This window comes from Palaemon carinicauda, chromosome 35 (assembly GCF_036898095.1).
Source record: "Palaemon carinicauda isolate YSFRI2023 chromosome 35, ASM3689809v2, whole genome shotgun sequence".
NCBI classification, from domain to species: Eukaryota; Metazoa; Arthropoda; class Malacostraca; order Decapoda; family Palaemonidae; genus Palaemon; species Palaemon carinicauda.
The window spans coordinates 64,850,651-64,871,420 of record NC_090759.1 but is presented as its reverse complement, the minus strand read 5'-3'; the positions used below and the strand labels follow the sequence as shown (position 1 = coordinate 64,871,420).

Below are 20,770 nucleotides of genomic sequence, written 5' to 3'. Positions count from 1 at the left end.
AAGTTTTTACTCTGTTGTGCAATATTTAAGTGAAACCATATGTACATTAATAATCTGAAAAACCCATGGTTCTTAAGATATTTAATTCTTTGCAGGTGATAAAGTAACAGTAATAATTTCAGATATGAAAAGTCCACAACCAAATTCACTAACCAAAAATAGTCTTCAGCACTACAGTATTTAATTTTTGTATTATCAATCCTCTATGACTTATGGGAGTTACCATTTGGATATCTTCAGGATGAGAAGACTAAAAAACAACAAGAACAAAATGGCTTTATAAGACAAGAGGTTTATATACATTAAGTATTTTGACAAAAACCCAAAATATCCAGACCACGTACCTGTTTCCTTTCGTGGAATCAGAGAAAGACCTTAATGGAAGTGTACTCATGTAACACAAATGAGAAGGTAAAAGTCACTGACACTCGATGAGAATTATTGTTTGTTTTATTCTTTTTTAAGTACTAAAAGAGAAAAACAAAAAATATCGTTTAACTAATCACATTGGGTACCATATCTCAAAACATAAACTTAACATTTCAAAGGTTCTTAAATAGAGGACACAAAAGGATAATAATATTGCTGGGATGAATTTTCTTTCCGATTTAGCCATCATCATCATCATCATTGTCATTAATTTACCCTAACATTGTTAGAGTTCTTTTCATGCATTACTTAAAAAAATTCTGGGCTAATAACTTAAAACAAAATAAAAAGAAAAAATATATATGCATTATCAATATGTTAACATTCAATGTAACTTCATACATTACATAAATTCTTATTTAAGAATAATTTATCCTCCTCCACAATAGAGGAGAAATGCACAATAAAACAAGACCTAGACAAAGCTTCTAAACGAAGCTTTGAATGGCGTCTACACTTTTCTTCAACACACACACAAGTGCTGACTTCAGCCATTGCCACAGAAACTGATATAAAGCTCATGAAAACAAAAGAAATATCACAGCTAAGAATATGACAGAAAGCTTTCTCAACGTATCCAAGAAGGGGGTTAGAAAAGGGTAGGGATGGGATTGTAACCCAAGTAAGCAGCCTCAATTCAAGGCAGACATTGTATATAGCCAGCTGAGGAAGATGACAAATTATGCTCTGGTCCTTTGAGGCAAATGATAACATTAGTTAGGTTAATAAGAGGAAGATGAACCAACAAAATACACTGGTCAGTGCACCAGCTGTAAAAGTGCTAACTGAAATTGTCTAATATGAAGTGGTCTCCTGACCAGTCCCCAATAAAGGAATGCAAAACCAATGCATTGAAAGTATTTTAATGATAATCTTTTGATGGTTCAGAGTAATAGCGCTAAAATTGTGTATGTACTACTAAATATTGCCAAATTACATAAAATTTTAAATGCAAACAGCTATGTCTACATGCACTCTTAGCAAGTATGCTACTGACAGAGATAGCTAATTCATGGGTATGCAATTAATGCATAAAAGGCCAACTTGTTTGAAGACTCCTTAGTGTTTACATAATATGGGAAGGTTGACAAAATGAAAGATATGTTAAATGTTAGTGAACAGCTCAACTCTAACAAAAACGAGAAGATACAAAGTCTTGCGATCCTAACATGCAAATAAACATGCTGCTAATTATTGTACTACTAATGTGCATGTTCAATAATAAACTTCCTAATTAACAAGACCTCTGAACTCTGCACAAAGTTTTCAGAGGATATACTTGTGCATGTTAAAATAGCCTATAATAAAAATTAGCCTATCCAAACCATGTAACAATAAAACAAATTGTACTACAATTACAATATTTGGCCACTACGGTTATGAAACACTAAGGAGTCAATTTGGAGAAAGAGAATGTGGGAAAATTGTAAAAACATTTCCGATAGGATATACGGTACTAACAATGATAAATTTTACTGGTGTCTTATCACTTACCAAAGTGAACGAACAAGCAAAGCATTCATGAATTCTGGAACCTAAGAGAATTGAAGTGATTAATTTGGCTCCTGACAGAAGTGGACCACGTCAAGCAGAAATGTAGCTAATTGCTGGATCAAGTCTGTCCAATAGAATGCCATGTCTATTCAACCAGCGCAATTTTCAAACATCGCAAATCTTGAGAAAACCAAATTCATAATTCAAAGTTAAAATTAAACCAAAATAACAATCTTCTGAATATTATATTGCAATCTATAGTTTTCTAAGTAATTTCACCTTGGTAATTCTTCTTAAAAATATATGGATGTAGTTTCCCAGCTGTTGTTTTTATTTGTAAATGACAAATGTTCAGACTATTAGTTTAGTAACAATCTTAAAATTTTTCATTCAAAGTGCAATACTAATTAACCTAGTGATGCCCCAGTTAAACTGCTACGTTCAAGCAGACTAAAGTCGATCGGTGAAAATAACCTATGAAGTATCTAAAAGTACAACAATGAACAGCAAAGGTTCTACTTAAAAATCAAGAGTGCAAATAATAAGAGTACAAGTGGTACTAAGTTTCCAAATTGCATAAGAAATCATGTTCCTCACATGGCTATACATATGCCATTGTTTATACACTGTACTGCACTTATGCTGCCTAATGTCTGCTGACTGAACTTTACTGTACTCATTATTGGGGTTCCGTACATAACAACCTAAAAAGTTACCTCACTGGAAATAAACACAAATTACTTTCTGCTTGTTCTAACAGTTACTCCCTTTTTTCTTTCTCTTTAAACTTACCCCTTTGGCCATCCCATAAAGTCTTGACCTTGAAATTTGCTAGATGAGACAGAATACACCGAGCACACTCCCTTATAATTATGTTATTACAGTAATTAGCCGCATTCCTGGACAACTATTGTATTACTATTGTTAAAAACAATTTGGTTATGTTTATCCTCTCAAATTAAGAAAAATGAGATGGATTTGTTACAAAACTGAGAAAGTTTCATAAATCTGCAACACAGATACAAGTGAAAAAGAGCACTTCAGGGCAAGTTCCTAAAGGCTGCTACGCAAATTGACCAGGAGTCTAAAAATGTGACTAATTGCTATAAACTTATTTGTACAACTTTGTCTAAAAAATTACAATTACTTCCAACTCAGCATAGCATCAGTAAGAATAACCTTTTAAGATAACTTCCTGAAAAAAAAATTCCTCTACACAACCAGAGTGGTCAAGACAATGTGGTGATGGATGGCTTCTCTTGGCAGTAGCCTCTTTTTGAAATCTCAGGAGAAAACTCATGGGTCAACAACCCTGGCCACTTTCTTATTTTCAAGCTGAAGAAAGCTTATTTGTTAAGAACAACAACAACTACAATAGCCAGGAGAGACCTTTCATTCTCCTTCGACAATAAGTGCTAAAGCTTGATTCTAATATTGACACTGAGATTCTCCAAACACACGCGCGCACTGACATACATACTTGCACACTAGTGATAATCTGTCCAGTTTCGTGACCCATTGCTTTGTGGCACTGGGTCCGTCGCGCGTGAAATGAGAGGTCACACAGCACTTCCTAGTGTTGCAATTGGGATAAGTATACCATTATTTACATTTTTCAACGAAGCTCGTGAAGCTGGTCCCATCACAACTGTGTTTCACACAAGTCATCAAATGTGGCAAATTCAAAGATGACGTTCCTGTTTTGTAACTCGGAAGAGCATCTAACAAAGCTTTCTGCTCCCTAACCTCAAACACAACATACCATCTATATTGCTTCTTAAATTGTACTTTGAGAGATATAGACCAGGTAATGCTTCTTTTTGAGCTTATCTCTATCAGGGTAATAATGAAGATAAAACAAGGCAATTAAAACAAAATCTAAGAACCCTAACAGCAGGGCATTACACATACACTCTTGATAAAAGGTCGGCGACGAGATCAACAATATCTTTTCTTCAAAAAGAAAAAATCACGAATTTCACAATATTTTATGTACAGGCATTGCGAGGGCAAAATAATTTCTGGCACGCCCAAACAAATATCTTTGAATTTCAATTTCACTCACTTGACTAAAGTCTTACAAAAGGAAGTTAAACAAAGCATCTCCTCTTCTGTAACTCTCTTAACAGTCTGATAGCCATTTCTTCAAGCTTGGACTTGGCCTTTCCTACAGTAACAGTCGTCAATCATGTAAACAATAATGACAATATCCGGTATTAAATAACGCTGAGAAATCACTGGCACTGGCCTACTGATAAGTTTTCTACAGCCCATCAACAAACATACTCAATTGTATAGAACATCTTAATAAAGACAGTTCAATTACAGGCTCACACACATGCACACACATATATCCAAGGAATCTTTTAAATACAAAAGACTTAATAACAATAGAAAATTTTTCATATAATACAGTTTATAATTTTTTTTTCCTAAAACTCTTTTTAAAGGGGCAATTCTTCAACTAGGCTTCCAAGTCCTCCACATCAATCTGCAAAAACAGTGATGAGTGTTTGACACTTTCAGAAATCAAGGATGACACTTCGCAAACCAACCATAAATATTGTCATGAAGGTAGTAGGATAATTTTCAGGGTGACAATTGATCCTGTTGGACTTGACAATTACCCTCGATTTCCGTCTGTCTCGTACTTTCGTAGCTTTGTCCTTCATAATGCCATATTTTTGTGAGGCAAAGATTGAGCAACAACAAAGGCCAGTTTGGATGACAGGCCTGCTTTACACTTCTCTGATTTCATGTGATAACAGAAAGTAATATACACTAACATATCTCCAATATAAAATATTTGACAAATAAATCTTTTTTTATACAAAAATCTTAACCACAGAAATCTCATTTGTGTAAAACTTCTAACTGCTTCATGTTGCTTTTATACAAAATAACAAATTACATTAACCAAAGACAAAGAAATAACAAAAATATCTAATGAAAAGTTATCATTAAGTGGTAAGAGGGAGGCCTGTAGAACCCTGACTTGAGGTTGGCACAGCAACATTCAAAGACGGTGATGGTCCATCTGAAGAGAGAAGAATGAACAATGCTTAATTTTTACACTTATTTTTATTACCGTTATTAAATACAATGACGGATTAAACAGCATTTAGTTTGTATGCATCTTACATTCTTTTCATCAAGTAGTTAGTAAACCAGGTTCCCAAGAGCAAATTCAGAATTCCTGCAAAGAACATCCATAAAACCCACCTTGCTTAGGGTATCACTAACCCAGGATATTGATATCAACCTTCAACCTTCTCCAAAATAAAATTCAATGATTTCCTCACCTCGTACATTTCTGACACTCGCTGTATCCAGCCGTCCACTTATTTCTTACAAGAGCCCCAAAGCTCTCCAACATCTACCACTGCTTTGTCGGATGACTAAAGACTCCTTATCAATAATATTCCAGTGGATCAAATGACTGGACACATCATGGACATCCTGTGTAGGTGTATCTGGACACATCATGGTCATCATGTGTAAGTGTATCAGAAGGCCTTACTAGTTACACTAATTTATACAAGGGCACTGTCAAAGAAAGGGTCTCCACCTGGAACTCCACACTCCCCAACCACTAATATTAGTGATACCTTCAGGCGAATCCGAGAATGAGCAAAACAAGGACTTTGGAATCTTATGCAGGACTCTCAAAGAGTGTTGTTGTGTGTGTGTGTGTGTGTTTTTTTTTTTTTTTTTCTTACCTATGGACAAACTAAGGTAATGTATTTTCTCTCCATAATATACAGGGTATGTGTTCAGTAGCCTAAATAGTTACACTACCAAAGTCTATGTGAAAATAATGAACCCAGGTCTCTGATTCAAAATTTTCTGTGCATATCTAGTTGTAAAAAATGGCTAAGAGGAGTTTTTATTAGTCGTATCCTGAACAAATAAAGACTGGGTGAAATAGTTAAAAATAAAAGTTTTTAAATTGCAAGGTGGACACATACAAGAAATACCATGGTAATATGTAATTCCAAAGAGGCATCCAACAAGTAAAAAGGACTAGTGGCACTGTGAAGTCCTTTTATGGGAATTATATGCACCACAAGCACTAGATGAAATGTCCTCAAGAACTATAATCATGAAAAAAATTACTCACCTAATATAGGAGAAATGGTTAACCACATGATGCATTAAAAGAACATAAAGACCAGTCAGCTCCTATTGCTAAACAACTATTTTTTTTTCGTACAAAAGTGGCCTCATCAAATTTAAGTCGGGTAAATGAATGGAACGATTCGTACATTGGGTTGACACATAGCAACCTCTCTTACTACCTTCATAATGGACCTAATTCTGATCATTAATGACAGGAACACCACCAATAACTTAAAAAGAGAAGAATTCTGATAGACTGTAATCATTATTGACTAGCGAAAGCCTGCACATATGTTCATGGGTGACCTTTAAACTGCTCGAGATCCAACCCTGATATCTATCAACCTATGTAAAATATTAATGGCACACTGTAGTTACTTTTTTCTTTTAGAAGAACTTTAAACTTTTGATATATTTCTCAGCACTAAAGGAAATAATTGTGCCAAATTTATTGTGAAACACATTTATAATTTTTTAAAATTTATCAAACCCACACAATGCTTCTGATGATCATCCCCACTTAGAAATATGTACTGATGATACAGGCCTCAGTGCCAGGTTATTTAGTCCAAATTTCATAAATCCAATCCCTACTTAGTAAGGGTCACACAGCCTTATTAGTTATAATTACACAACACTGGCTATTTTCACAGTCCCATTAAGGAAAATCTAGCTCACCCGTGTGCACTAGTTCTTTCCAGTTCCTAACCAAGATAATGAATTGCTTAGATTGCGAAGTAGATAGTCCATATAAAATATGGGTTTTCATGACAGCGTTCTTTAGTACTGTATCTTGAATTTAAATCAATAGGAATAAAATCAAGCAATTCACATCAGAGAATAAATACCTATCAAACTAGAGGAAAGGAGACCCCTTTTATTGTCTCCTATATCAATCTATAAGCAACCAGTCTAAAGATTAACCATATCACAGGAAATGTCATTTATACAAATTTGGCTCATGTTGAAATTAGAGAAAAGGAGGTTTTAAGTCTATCTGCTTCAGACCCACAGAGGAACTGAGCAACATCTTGTTGGGTAGAGAATATGTGAGCAATAGTTTGTGATGACAAATAGCATGAACAATACAAAGAAAGATGTCAACTATCAGTTGGCGAGTGCTAATACAGAACTTGCATTTAAATGTCAAAGTACCATCAGGAATCAATACAAGCAAAAGAGATACAGGAGAATAAGATTCCCTCACACCATTCTTCAGCTTATGTTAGCATTGCAACAAAATTTTCTATGATCAGACTTTCTTCTCTTTTTATTACACCGAGGGACATCTGACTACTGGGCCCCAGTTATAGAAAAGTAAATTATTGTTATTATTATTACTTGCTAAGCTACAACCCTAGTTGGAAAAGCAGGATGCTATTAGCCCAGGGGACCCAACAGGGAAAATACCTCAGTGAGGAAAGGAAAAAAGGAAATATAAAATATTTTAAGAATAGCAAAGGAAAATAGGAAATATAAAATATTTTAAGAATAGCAACAGCATTAAAATAAATATTTCCTATATAAACTATAAAAATTATAACAAAACAAGAGAGAAATTACATAGAATAGTGTGCCCGAGTGTACCCTCAAGCAAGAGAACTCTAACCCAAGACAGTGGAAGACCATGATACAGAGGCTATGGCACTACCCAAGACTAGAGAACACTGGTTTGATTTTGGAGTGTCCTTCTCCTAGAAGAGCTGCTTACCACAGCTAAAGTCTCTTCTACCCTTACCAAGAGGAAAGTAGCCACTGAACAATTACAGTGCAGTAAATAACCCCTTGGGTGAAGAAAAATGTTTAGTAATCTCAATGTTGTCAGGTGAATGAGGACAGAGGAGAATCTGTAAAGAATAGGCCAGACTATTCGGTGTATGTGTAGGCAAAGGGAAAGTGAACCGTAACCAGAGATTAAGATCCAATGTAGTAGTGTCTGGCCAGTTAAAGGACCCCATAACTCTCTAGCGGTAGTATCTCAACAGGTGGCTGGTGCCCTGGCCAACCTACTACCTTAGAAATGGGAACAAACACAACTAGTCAATGTAAGATGAATCATAATATACTGAATATCATGCTTGTGAGAGTTATCTCATTTTAATGTACTGTATTATCAAAATGATAAAACCTTTGAATCATGTACAAAGTACACCCAAGCACATTAAATTTCACCCAATTGTCTCTCCTTAGTTTCTCATCTGGAGTATAGTTTTTGATATAAAAAATCTTTTCCTTTAGTAACTACCATACCAGATCTGCAGATTATTTGCATATGGTTACATGCACCTCCTTTGCAATTACATGTTTAACCAGACCACTGAGTTACTGTTCCAACTCTGTGGAGGCTAATCCAAAGGATTTTTGTTTAATTCATTGTATCTTTTTTAATATATTGCAACTCTTAAAAACCAATTCAAATCATTGGATAAATTAAAAATGTTAAAGAGTCTGATCATTTTTTTTTAAAGATTAGTTTCCAATACCTGATATATGTAGTGGGTGAAATACGGGACAATTTCAAAAGTGAACGAATTCAAAACATACGTTTGACTGTAGGCTTTGATCTACATCATCTGTATTCTGAGATTGGATCATGTGAGTTATTAATTGCATACCCATCGGTCAAACGAGTGTGATAAATTCAAAGACAGGATGACATTACATAATAAAATGTGGCATTTTTTATAAATAAAATCCCATTCTAACTGTCGGTTTACCTGGTTTTGAATTATTGTTGTCAGATTCCTTATTACAAAATGTCTATCATCTACCTATAGTCCATTTATTTTAGCGATGCATATTTGCACCGACTCGCGGCGGTGCCCTTTTAGCTTGGAAAAGTTTCCTGATCGCTGATTGGTTAGAATTATCTAGTCCAACCAATCAGCGATCCGGAAACTTTTCCGAGCTAAAAGGGCACCGCCGCAAGTCGGTGCAAATATGCATCGCTAAAAGAAATGGACTATAGTATGAAAGATTTTGGACACAGTAATAAATTATGGACAGGAGTATATTGATCTGTCATATGAATTGCAGCTTTGGCTGCTCCATCAACATTTTCATTTCATTTAACACCCACACACCCAGGAATCAATAATTTCAACATTGATAACGTCACATAACTTGCTGAACTTCGGATAACAGTTCTAAAGAGCTTCTGAAGCACTTCCAGTCTCTGGCATAGTGCAAAAACTGATGAATTATTGAGTAAAGAAAACAGGTTTGTTTTATTATATAAGATTTGTAACCATCAGTATGAATATCATGTGGGTCCTTATATCATTCATGTTCTATTGCATATTACTTATAATGTTGAGAGGTATACAGATAATTTTATGGTATAAATAATAATTTACAACTGTACACACTTGTATTTTATGCATAATCAGAGGGGAGGGGAGTCTAGCGCTGAAGTAAGTTACGTTTATATTTATGGACTCAAAAAGTTATGTAATCTCTAATAGGGAAAAGTGGTGTATAATTGTTATTAAAAATGTCATTCTGATTACAAAAGCTCCAAGATGGGGCATCACTTGCCTTAATTTTTATCACACTTCGTATAGCTACTAAGTGATGAAGGGAGAGAGGAGGTTTGCCACTTTCAACTCGTACAGATTTATTTGTAGAGGACTTGAATATTCCGGTGCAGATTCTGAGTCCTTCATTTTGAATGGGATCTAAGCTAATACAAGATACAGGAGAGCAAACAAAATTATATGACAGAATTATAAGGACAGGAGACAAACAAAATAATATGATAGTGGTGTTAAGAGCAACATGAAAATATTAACAATTTATTGACAATTTATAGCTACTTCAGTAATGTACAGTACACAAGGGTGAAAGAATAAAGAGAAGTGGTTGGGTGATAAAAATGCTATAAATAGGACTAGGATTTAAGAACATGTAGTGACTTAAGGCCTTCACAGCAACAATTATGTGAACTTATACATCAATAAATGGTGAAAGGTGACAGTGAGAAAATAAGTAAAAGCATGTAAATAAATGCAAATGTATGAATATTGGGAAAGTAGATTTCCTTGAAATTACACTTTTTTTAATAAATGTAAAGTGCATTTATCAAAGGCATTACTTTAGGTTAGATGTTAAAAATAAGATTCCCAAAATTTTTCTACTCCATGATTCATTATCAAATACTAAAGATGTTTACGGTATTTAGCAGAGGCAGAAAACGAGTACTTAACAATTCAAAATTACCAATTACAATTCTATGGTGTGAAAAGAAATGAACCATCCATTTTTAAGTTCACATAAAGTATGTGAAAGGTCTTAAAGGACAAAATCACTCAAAAATAGTCTTTTGACAGTAAATCTAAAGGATTATTATTACTTTCATTAATATTAGATAAATGGATGTAACCACTGAGGTGAGATTTAAAACTTATGTCCGTACTTACGTCAGTCCTGAGGGGCTCGTTTAAATTATCAACGGAAAGAATACAAAACTTACTGTGATGGGATTTGTGTACATGTTGAGAAGGCGGTGGCGGAAGAGAAGGAGGAGCCGATGCATGAGACGATGAAGCAGCTGCCGTGGTGTTTGCAACAGGTGGATTTGGGCTACTTGGGACACCCGGAGTGTTAGGGGTATTTTGGTGAACTTTTTGCCTCACCTCGCGAATCTTGAGGATGAGGCAGTTTTTGGTGGGAAAAATGTCTGAATACCGAGTCTGGAAATGGGCCACCACTTGTGCTGAAAATAAGATGGTAAATAATCGTAATGAAAATGGGTTTACTAACAGTTCTATCCCTAAATGAATGACCCTCAGGTCAATGGTACTTGGAATTTTACATGGTACATTTCTAAAGAATATATAATTAGCCTTCAGACTGCAATATTCCGCATGGTAAAAAATTTGCAAACCGCTAGTGACATCATGGTTTGTACCATCAAACTCATTACGCATATTTTGAGAAAAAAAATAAAAAAAAATTAACATACAGCTTTTGGTTTTGAATGGGAAAGGAGGTGGTATAATACAAGAACAAAATAAATAATACTGATGTATTCAAGGAGATATCTTCCTGTTACAGAATTTGTGATGCCAAAATGGAAATGACAAAAGCATGAGTGTCTCTTATGGCAAAAGAAAGGATGGTTATGAAGGATGATTTGAATGCAAAGATAGAACCTGAGGAAAAACAATATAGCTATGTTTGGTGCGACTGAAGAGGGTGAATTTATAGTGGAAATATGTTATGAAGAGGATTTGATTGCTTGAAACAAGTATTACCTGGTGAAGAATATTCATTAATATATCAAAGACACAGTTTTGCTAAGGAAAAGGTTTGTTAGATTTTGAGCTTATTTATACACAGTAGATTAAGGGGCAAGTTATTGAATAGGGAGTAGTGGATTAACTGGAGGTATATGTGATCATTATCTGGTGAGGAAAAAAGATACTTTATCTAAGTTCCTACCTGAAGGAAACCAGCCAAACTCTGAGAAAAGTTGCATGACAAGAGTCCTACGCTGATCAAGAATGTGTCTCAGCGACGAATGGCTCTTGTCTACATCCCTAGGAGTTTTGGGAGTGCGCGGGGATTGTCCACCTGCAGGGGAGTCAATTTCAGCGGTCTCTGCTCTCGGTTCTGAAACATCATACAAAATTTAATTACCCAGAACATTGGTTTAAAGTCATATGTTAATTAGCGATACCCAGCTGCACATGATTTCAATGAAACCTAAAATATCAAATAATAAATTAGTTTTCTTTGTCAATTTCATCTTCAATAAAACTGTGAATAAAGAACTAATATTAAAGAAAACAGTAGTATTTGAGGTCCACTCTTGTTGTAATATAACTCTTATTTATTAACAACTCAATTTAAGAAAAACAAATTATTCATGAATTTCTCTGAACAGTTAATAATGTTCAAAAATTATTTGCAAGCATTTTGGTAGACAAAGCATGTATAGATCAGCAGATTCAAGTTTTTGGAAACTAAAAGTCAATGAATAAATTTTTTATATGAACAACAAGTTTCTTGTGAAAAAAATGTGTGTATGAATAATAAGGTATTAACAAATGGTAATACATATAAGCTCAGAAACTCTTGATTTTAAGTTTTAAAGGTTGAGTGGTGAACACATATTTCACTTAAAACTTCACCCTCTAATCTTTTATGACTAGTAAGTTTTTTAATTCAAGTACTTAAAATTACAACAAAATAAGAACAATTAAAATAAAATAACAATAGTGAAGTGGGATGTAATTGATTAGTTAAACTTCTAACTAAAGATCTTACCTTTAAAAGAGAGGAGACTACAGGTGGTTTTATTTTAGAAACTTAAACTTTATCATATGCCATCAAAGAGATAACACAACACAAATGTGCACTCCATTCTATTTAATACTTGAGATAAATTTAACCTTGGTACAGATATGAGGTGATCATATTTTTTAGGTATCAAAGGAAAGCAATCATCAAATTTCTTATGACTACGGAACTCCATTTAACAAAACCAGTATAAGCCATAGGAGGTAGTTCATGAAGTCAGTGCACCTCAAGTGATGTACTGCAGGAATTACTAAAAGGTCTTTGTCTCATTCCTTCAACCCATAGCTGAAGCCACTATTTAGTATTGTACTTTACCTTGGTTGATGATTTCTGTCTTCCATCTTACTATTTAACCTTTTTTCAACCATTACAAGTAAACAAAAATCATAACGGAAAAGAATTAGATTCACCTTTAAACGAATCTGGATTGAAATCTGGAGGGAAAAACTTTGATCCCTGAAGAGTGGATGAAGGAGTTAGTGAAGGTGTTAGGTGAGGTGTCCCACTCATTGGAGTTTCAGCCTCCGACTCTTCACCACCTGCTGAAAAAGAAGAGAATTATATACACGGTTCCCTCACCTGATACAGAAGCAACCCTATTTCTAAGCAAATTGGGTCAACATTTTCATATCTTATATAATCTTTTGAATGCAAAGACAAGATGAGCTTAACTGCACATCGAACTTGGTTTCACTTAGCAAAATGGGAAAACAATCTTTTGAGAATGCTGTAAAAAAAAAAAAAAAAATGAAATTTGGTTTCACTGAAATAAAGATTTGAGCAAGTTCCTTTAAAAGATATAACATTTTCTATTAAAGAGAAGATTGCACTTGAGGAGTAAGTAAGAGGGCAGAGAATAAGTGATAAACAAGAAAGCTCACAGGACAATTTAGATATAGTTAATAGTATAGTATTCAGGTAAAATTTCAAAATATTTCAATAACCATTTATAGTTTAGAAACATACCATAGTACTTCACTTCGAAATGCACGTCTAAAAATATGAAACCTATTAAAAGCTACACACACAAGGAAATCAATCATGGTAGCACAGCAATCATAAAGGAACAATTTGGGTTGAACAAATCTTAAAAGTAATTTGTATTTTCCCTAGCTACACAAACCTGATTTCTTTAAAATAGGGATATGTCTCCAGCAGTAATGGAACAGTCACTGAATCGTTATCAAAATAATTAACGACAGAAGGCGTGGAGGAAGGCCCTGCCAACCTACTGTTACAGAATAGGAAATTTAATCTAAAGGACTTAGGCTTGAATACCAAGGAATAATATACATTACTTCAAAAACCATTTTACTTTTCTACATGAATACAAAAAGACATGTCCTTTAAAATAAGGAGACTCGCTTATTGGTAGGAAGAGTCCCGAGAACCAAACTGAAAGGTTCTTTTCTTCTCTGGACAAGTCTTCCTTCCTAATTCCATACAGGATTAGAAAAGGTTACTCCACCAATCTACTAACAGCTAATCATAGGGATATAGAAGCTGTTAAGGCCTCAGTCATTACAGGCTTAAAATGAAGACAATGCTAGGACAGGGAAAAGGATGCCACTGCTAGGAAAACAAAAGGGCCAATAGTTGTACTTCAACATCAAAAACCTATCTCCCTAACAGAAATAAAATCTAGTGTCAAAAAGGCAATGCAAGGAAAATATTTGATAAGACACCAACCCATTATCCACCCTAGCCAGGAGGATGGAGGAGTTGCTTCTCAGAAGAAATGGTCTTTAAGAAATTATTCTTCATCATGAACCTCACCAGCATCAGATGACTGATCGGTGTGCTGCATTCCCTCATAAGAGGAAAAAGAAAGAGGTAGAAGTGCCAGCCATTTTACCTCTTCTCAACAGCTACGCTGAACATGTTACCTTAGATAGGATGCATATTATGTATAGTGACAGAGGTTAAAGTGTTACTGAACTATTGAGTAGCCACTTCAGGGCCCAACCCAAGGAAAAGGGGTCCAAGAGTCTGTGGGCAACGTCAGTAAGTTACAGCAAAACAAGTGTGGTTCAACACCTACAAACAGATATTAAGCTGTATAAACAAGAGAGATTCTGACAGGGATAGGCTTGTAAGTTCTGACTTGAGATGGCAGAGGTATGCAATGACCAAAGTTGCAGCATCAAGAAAGCAACCTTATTGCCAGAAAGAACATATCTGGCCACTTCCGTTCCGTTCCTGCTAGGGCTAATGAGAAGGCTGCAATAGCAAGGTGATGAGCATTCTTCAAGCAGCACTGCAGTGCCCTGACATGACATCAGGCAAATTTGTTTGGACTTACATGGCAAGCTAAACCCTAAAAGGTCACAAACTGGTATTCAAGACCGACTGGTACTGGGTCTTGATCACAAAGCCTGAGAGGGGACAAAAGTTTGACATCATGAAGAGCGTGAAACTCTCCTGCCAAAGTAGAGAAGAGAGACAGCCTTGAGGGAAAGATCCTCTGATGCCCTCCTCAGGTTAGCAGACGTAACGTGAGCCAGTGGCCTGAGGATGAGGGCCATTCCATCCTGAGACCTAAGTCCCAGGATAGGCATAATTTTCAAAGTTCCCTTCAAGCATGGACAGATCTCAAAGGAGCACAATTCATAAAATATTGAGGAGTCCTCTGTTTTACAATTCTATTGCCGAAGCTGAGAAGACTCAAGTATATGGATCATGAACTGATACCCAAAGGAGGGATCAAAATTACCGAAGAACTTCCTCTGACCACACACACACACACACACACACACACGAGGAGTCCATTGTTCTACAACTCTATTGCCGAAGCAGAGAAGAGAGTCCCAAGTATAAAAATCATGGACTTATACCCAAAGGAGGGATCAAAACTACTGAAGAGCTTCCTCTGGCCAGGAGGGGGGGTGCACACACGCACACACACACACACACCCGCTCTCTCTATGATGGTGATCATTGCTGGGCTTTGGGGAAGTCATAACCTTCCTCAAACCCAAGCCAAATAGCATGACCACCCCAAAGGCTTAGCCATGGTTTCTCTTGACAGATCAGATCTATTGATTGATACCAAAAGGTGGATGGAGTACTACTTTATGGCTTCCCCTCCCACCACTACTTAAACATCACACTCCTGAGAGGTAGATGAGTATAGTACATATCTCAACCATAGAGTAACTATTATACACCCATTCTGATTGAAAAATATGAACAGGTCTAGGAAAAATAATGGGGAAGATCATGAATTGGGCTGTGAATGGTCTTGTTCCATGTCCGAGAAACAATACCTGGTGCCCAGGAGCAAAAAGGGTACAGTGTACCCTACCTTTGGTAAACAGGCGTGGTTGGTCTAGTTTGGTGCTCGGAAGCCCAGAGCAAAGACCAGTTTGGCAGTCTACAGCATGGTATCTCCTCTTCTGTTAAAGAGAATGAAGCAGTACTCCAGCATCCAATCATCCAGGTAAAAGGAGAGGGAGGGCATGCAGGTACAAGCGACAATCACTCCGAATCGATCACCACCCTCACAAGGCACAGTTATGTTCCAAGTTATTCGTCTTCTTTATCAGAAGAACGTAAACAACACTTACAGTCGCCCCTTCACAAAGGTACATAATACAAGGGGTTCTGAAGGTTTGTATCCTTACAGGAATAGAATTTGCTTCACTAAATACTTACCTTTCAGTTTTTTTTTTTACAAGCAAGATCATTGCAAAACTAAAAAACCAACGCTTATTAGAAAATAATGTAAAAAAGAGATCCAGCAGTTGCGAGAGAAGCGCAACAGTACATCTGCACATGTTGCTGCCAAAGACAAAAGGGGGCTATTCTACAACAGGGGGAATATGAAAAATTTTAAGTAATTTTTATTTTTCCTAACATACTTACCGAGAATTACCTCTTCGGAGGGTCCTTGGACCTCTCTCAATCTCGACCAAGATTTCCCGTGCTACCCCCCCTATCTCGCTCCCGATAGTTCCTACCCCCACCGCCAGGATAATTCCTGCGGCCCGGATTAGGGCAGGACACTGCTTTTCCCGGGTCAGGATCTCATTAAGTCCTCCGTTTAGCCCGACTCGGCAATAGAAGAATGGCACTCGGGGACGGAAGGGAGGGCCATTACTCAGAGGTAATTCTCGGTAAGTATGTTAGGAAAAATAAAAATTACTTAAAATTTTTCATTTGTTCCGACACGAATACTTTACCTCGAATTACCTCTTCGGAGACTTACACTTTAGGAGGCGGGAGAGCCATTCTGCCACTTGGTTAGGCACATGGTGCCTGGAGGGCTACGTAATGCGGGGGTACAGAGAGCGGATAGGGGGTAGCAGGGAAAACTTACGCTTATAATTTTAGGCGTACCTCTTGACATTTTCTCTACTGAGTCTTCTCCTGACGAAGTAGGGATGAGACTATTCACTTGTTGGGGACGTCTTCCAGCCTGCCACTACACAGCTTGGAGGGCGGCGATGACTGTCCAAATGGAGAATCCATCCAAAGACTTTCTTGAGTAGTCTTTGAGGTAGTGGGCCGTGAAGGTCGACTGGTGTGACCAAGTGCCGGCCTGCAGGATCTGGCCCACTGCCATATTTCTCTCAAAGGCCAAGGAAGTGCTCAGGCCTCTGATGTCATGGGGACAGGGAGTGCCTGGTACTGCCACCCTGTCTTCTTCATAAGCCCTAGTGATGACTTGTCTCAGCCAGAAGGAAATAGTGTTCTTGGACACTTGCTTCTTATTAACGCCTGAAGAGACGAGGAGGTTTTTGGCACCCGGACGGAGATGGGCCGTCCTTTCCAGGTATTTCCTGAACGTCCTGACCGGGCATAACTTCAGGTCGTCCGTATTGCCTGTCTTGGGGATGGCTGGAAAAGAGAAACCTTCAAACCTCGGGTCCCAGACTGCTGGGTTCTGAGTCTTTGCTACACAGGAGGGTACGAACTTGAAAGATACCTCCTTCCACCCTTGGAGTGTGCCACGTCGTAGGAGAGACCGTGGATCTCACCTACCCTCTTAGCCGAAGCTAAGGCTAGCAAGAAGACTGTCTTGAGGGTGAGATCTTTGTCCCCGATATCTCTGAGTGGTTCAAAGGTCGGACGACACAACATTTTCAGGACCTTGGCCAGGTCCCATCTAGGCACTCTCCTGGCTTGGGGAGGGCAGGATTGTTCGAAACTTCTAATCAGCATCCCTATGTGTCTTGAGGTCCCCAGGTCGATGCCTCTCAGGAGAAAGACTTGGCCTAAGGCTGCTCGTACTCCTTTAATAGCCGGGATTGGCATTCCTATTTTATCCCTAAGGTACACTAGAAAATCAGCTATGTCAGGGACCGAGGCTTTGAGAGGTCTTATTTGTTTTGTCGCGCACCATTTCGTAAAGGCGGCCCACTTCGCCTGGTAGACTACGGTAGAGGATTTTCTTAGGTATAGGGACATCCTCTTGGCTGTGGAGGAGGAGTACCCCTCCTTCTTCAGGAGTCGCTCGATAGTCTCCAGGCGTGAAGTCGAAGAGAGAGAGGGTTGTCGTGGAACCTGAGGAAGTGCGGTTGACTCAGTAGATCTGACCTGACGGACAGAGGCCACGGAGGTTGACTCGATAGGTCTTTAGGTCCGCGAACTACTCTCTCTGTCTAGCCACCAGGGCGCTACCAAAGTCATCTGTAGGCTTCGAGCCACCTTTATTCTGCTGAGTCCATGTCTTATCAGCGTGAAAAAGGGGGAAAACGTACACATCCAGATTGTCCCACTTGTTCTGAAAAGAGTCTTCTAAGGAAGCTTTCGGGGTCTGGTACAGGGGGGCAATAGACTGGGAGTTGGGCGTTGAGGTTGTTGCAAGGCGGTCAACCACCGGGGCGCCCCATCGTTGAATGATGAGCTTGGCTATTCCTGGGGCAAGGGACCATTTGGTCCCTACTATGTGGCCCATTCTGCTGAGGCCGTCGGCCAGGGCGATTTACTTTCCGGGAAAGAACCTTGCTAACATCACCCCTTGATTCCCTATCACTCAGTCTAGATTCTCTATGGTGAGACCGCCCAACTCCTTCGATTACAAGTACCCTGCTTGTTTATGTATGCCATTACCGTGGTGTTGTCGCTCATCCACGCCACGGAGTTCCCCTTTTAGCAGACTTGCGAAGTGTAGGCACGCCTTCTGGACTACTTCCAACTCCAGGACATTGTGTGGAGTTGTCTCTCCCCTTCCAACCAGGTCTCTCGTGCCGCTTCGTCGAGGGGAAGGGCTCCCCATCTCTGGTTGGAGGCGTCTGTGAACAGTAGGATCGTCTGACTAATGAGCCTGAGGTGTCATATCTTATTCTCCGAAGGGAAAAATTCTCCCCGAAAAAAGGTCTAATGTTATTCCCCAGTAGTTCATTCCGGTGGAAGGGGATAGATTTTGCTACTTCGGGTTGATTCAGTTCCCCAGATCCTTGCCAAACTGGAGGAGACTTCTCCCTTGTTCCTCCAAGAGGACCTTTGAGGCGGGGAGAAGCTACCAGCCGTCCAGGTATCTGCTAAGGCGTATGCCTCATTCGTGGGCCCCCCCTGCGACAGCCGTGGGGACTCCCACGAACACTTTGGGCGTTGTTGACAGACCAAAGAAAAAGGGGTCCTGAATTGCAGGAACTGGGAACCCTATTTCACCCGGAGGAACCTCCGACCCGAGGTGTGGACCGGAATCTGGAAGTATGCGTCCTTGGGGTCGATGGTATTCTACAATCTTTCTCCCTCAAGGACAGCAGGACCGAATTCTGCGTGTCCATTTAGAAGTCCGTCATCTTGACGAACCTGTTGAGAGCTGACAGATCTATAACCGGCCTCCACCCCCCGGTCTCTTTTTCTGCCAGGAATAGGCGACTGTAGACACCTGGTCCTGGGAGAAGAACTTCTTCCATGGTACCCTTCTCTAGCATGGACAACACCTCCTCTTGAAGGGAGGTCCTCTTTAACGGGTCTTTAGGATCTAGCCATCTATCCGGTTGGCCGGAAAAGGCGTGGGTGGTTCCGTTAGGAATGGAAGTCCGTAGCCCTTCTTTAGTAAGGACACTGTCCAAGGTTCTGCTCCTTGAGCCCTCCATGCTTGCCAATGACGCCTGAGTCATCCTCCAACCCGAAGGTTGGGTGGGGATAGGGAGCCTCCCACTCTTCCCTTCTTCTAGAGGGGGGGCCTGACCTGCCTCCCCTAGAGGCGGGGTAACCCGACCTGAAGGAGCTAGAAGGCGCTGGAGCTCCCCTGTGGAGGGGCTGAGGCGTTGCGGACCAGGAGGAACGAGGGCTTCTCTCCTCGTAGTGCTGGTAGATGCTTGGGGTGTCGCGGCACTATCCGAGACAGATCTCTTCTAGGGTGGTCTCCTAGGAGTCGTAGGTCTGGGGACGTTAGCCTCCTTCTATTTCAAGACCTTCTCCACTATGGTTTCTCGTTCCTTCCGAGGAAACAGAGATTCTCCCCCCAAGGGAAAGCTGCGAATGGGTCGCGTCCCCCTGTTTGGTGCCTTCCAAGACACTTACGCCAGAACAGTGTTTCGCTTCCAGAACACCCAGTTAGCTGTTAGTGTGAGAGACTGAAAAGTCACTAACCTAAGGGTTGAAGGCCTTGCTGGACAGGGTCCTCGGGGTCAAAGGAGGCTTGTACACCTCCCAAAGAGTGAGCCCACCAGTCCAGCCAAGAGGGGACGTTTACTAAGTCCCTCGACATTAGCCTCATGGAGGCTCCTGCTGGCGAGAACCAGACTGGGGTTGAAGAGGCTCTACTGTCTGAAAACGCCTTGACTAAGGATGTCCTGCTGACCCCCCTTAAAGGTTGGGGGACTCCTGCAGTGTTGGCCACTACCTTGCCGACATAACCCTGCTCTAGGACCAGACCTCGGGTTAGAGGAAGTGCTAGAGACGTCTTAGGTTGTAAGGAGTCTGCATGATCCTCAAAAGGGCTTGACTTCCCGGAACCTACATCCGTAGCTGCAGGTTCCGGTACCTGTGATGTCTTCTGTAAAGGCTAACCACTCTCCTATAGACGGAGTCCTCCGTCATCCGAGGACCTGGATTTCACCTGCGGGGACGTCCGCACCAGGGGCCTGGGTTACCGCAAGCATTGCTGGTTCAGCGGGGACTCCCGTCGGCCCAAGGCTCTGGGTGCCGAGGATGCGGTTCCCGTGGGCTGGCCCGACAGCGGGAACCGTTCCTTCTGACCCCAAGGCCTCACCAGCCGGGCTGGTTCGGCCAGGCCGCCCGACCAGCAGCGCGTTTCCCCCGCTGGGCGGGGTTAACCGGAGGCTTCGTGGACTTACGCTTACCTGTAGAGTCCTTCCTACCGCTTGATCTCGAGTCGCCGGGTCACCGGGCACTCCCCTGTCGCTTCGGTTCTGAAATCCCAGGCACTCCCTTGCGGTGGTACCGGTTTCCCCGGCGGGGAGCTCCGCACCAGGTTCGGGGTCAGAACCGGCAACGCCGTACCGTC

The 20,770-nt window shown here is 39.8% G+C and overlaps 1 protein-coding gene across 7 annotated transcripts in view; it reads right to left on the bottom strand.

Annotated features, from left to right (window-relative positions):
* Positions 1–263: 263 nt before the first annotated feature.
* cic (Putative transcription factor capicua) overlaps positions 264–20,770 on the bottom strand; it is an 80,712-nt gene continuing 60,205 nt past the window's right edge. For 3 of the 7 annotated variants that reach the window (XM_068359166.1, XM_068359169.1, XM_068359168.1), the window contains exons 17-21: positions 12,756–12,887; positions 11,485–11,655; positions 10,514–10,756; positions 9,580–9,719; positions 264–4,960 (exon numbers count right to left, since the gene is read on the bottom strand). In XM_068359166.1, coding sequence (XP_068215267.1) covers positions 4,940–4,960; positions 9,580–9,719; positions 10,514–10,756; positions 11,485–11,655; positions 12,756–12,887 — 707 coding nt within the window. In that variant the 3' untranslated portion in view covers positions 264–4,939. Of the gene's footprint in view, positions 4,961–9,579; positions 9,725–10,513; positions 10,757–11,484; positions 11,656–12,755; positions 12,888–20,770 lie in introns of those variants that run through there. The other 4 variants (XM_068359170.1, XM_068359171.1, XM_068359167.1 and 1 more) reach the window with 3 other exon arrangements.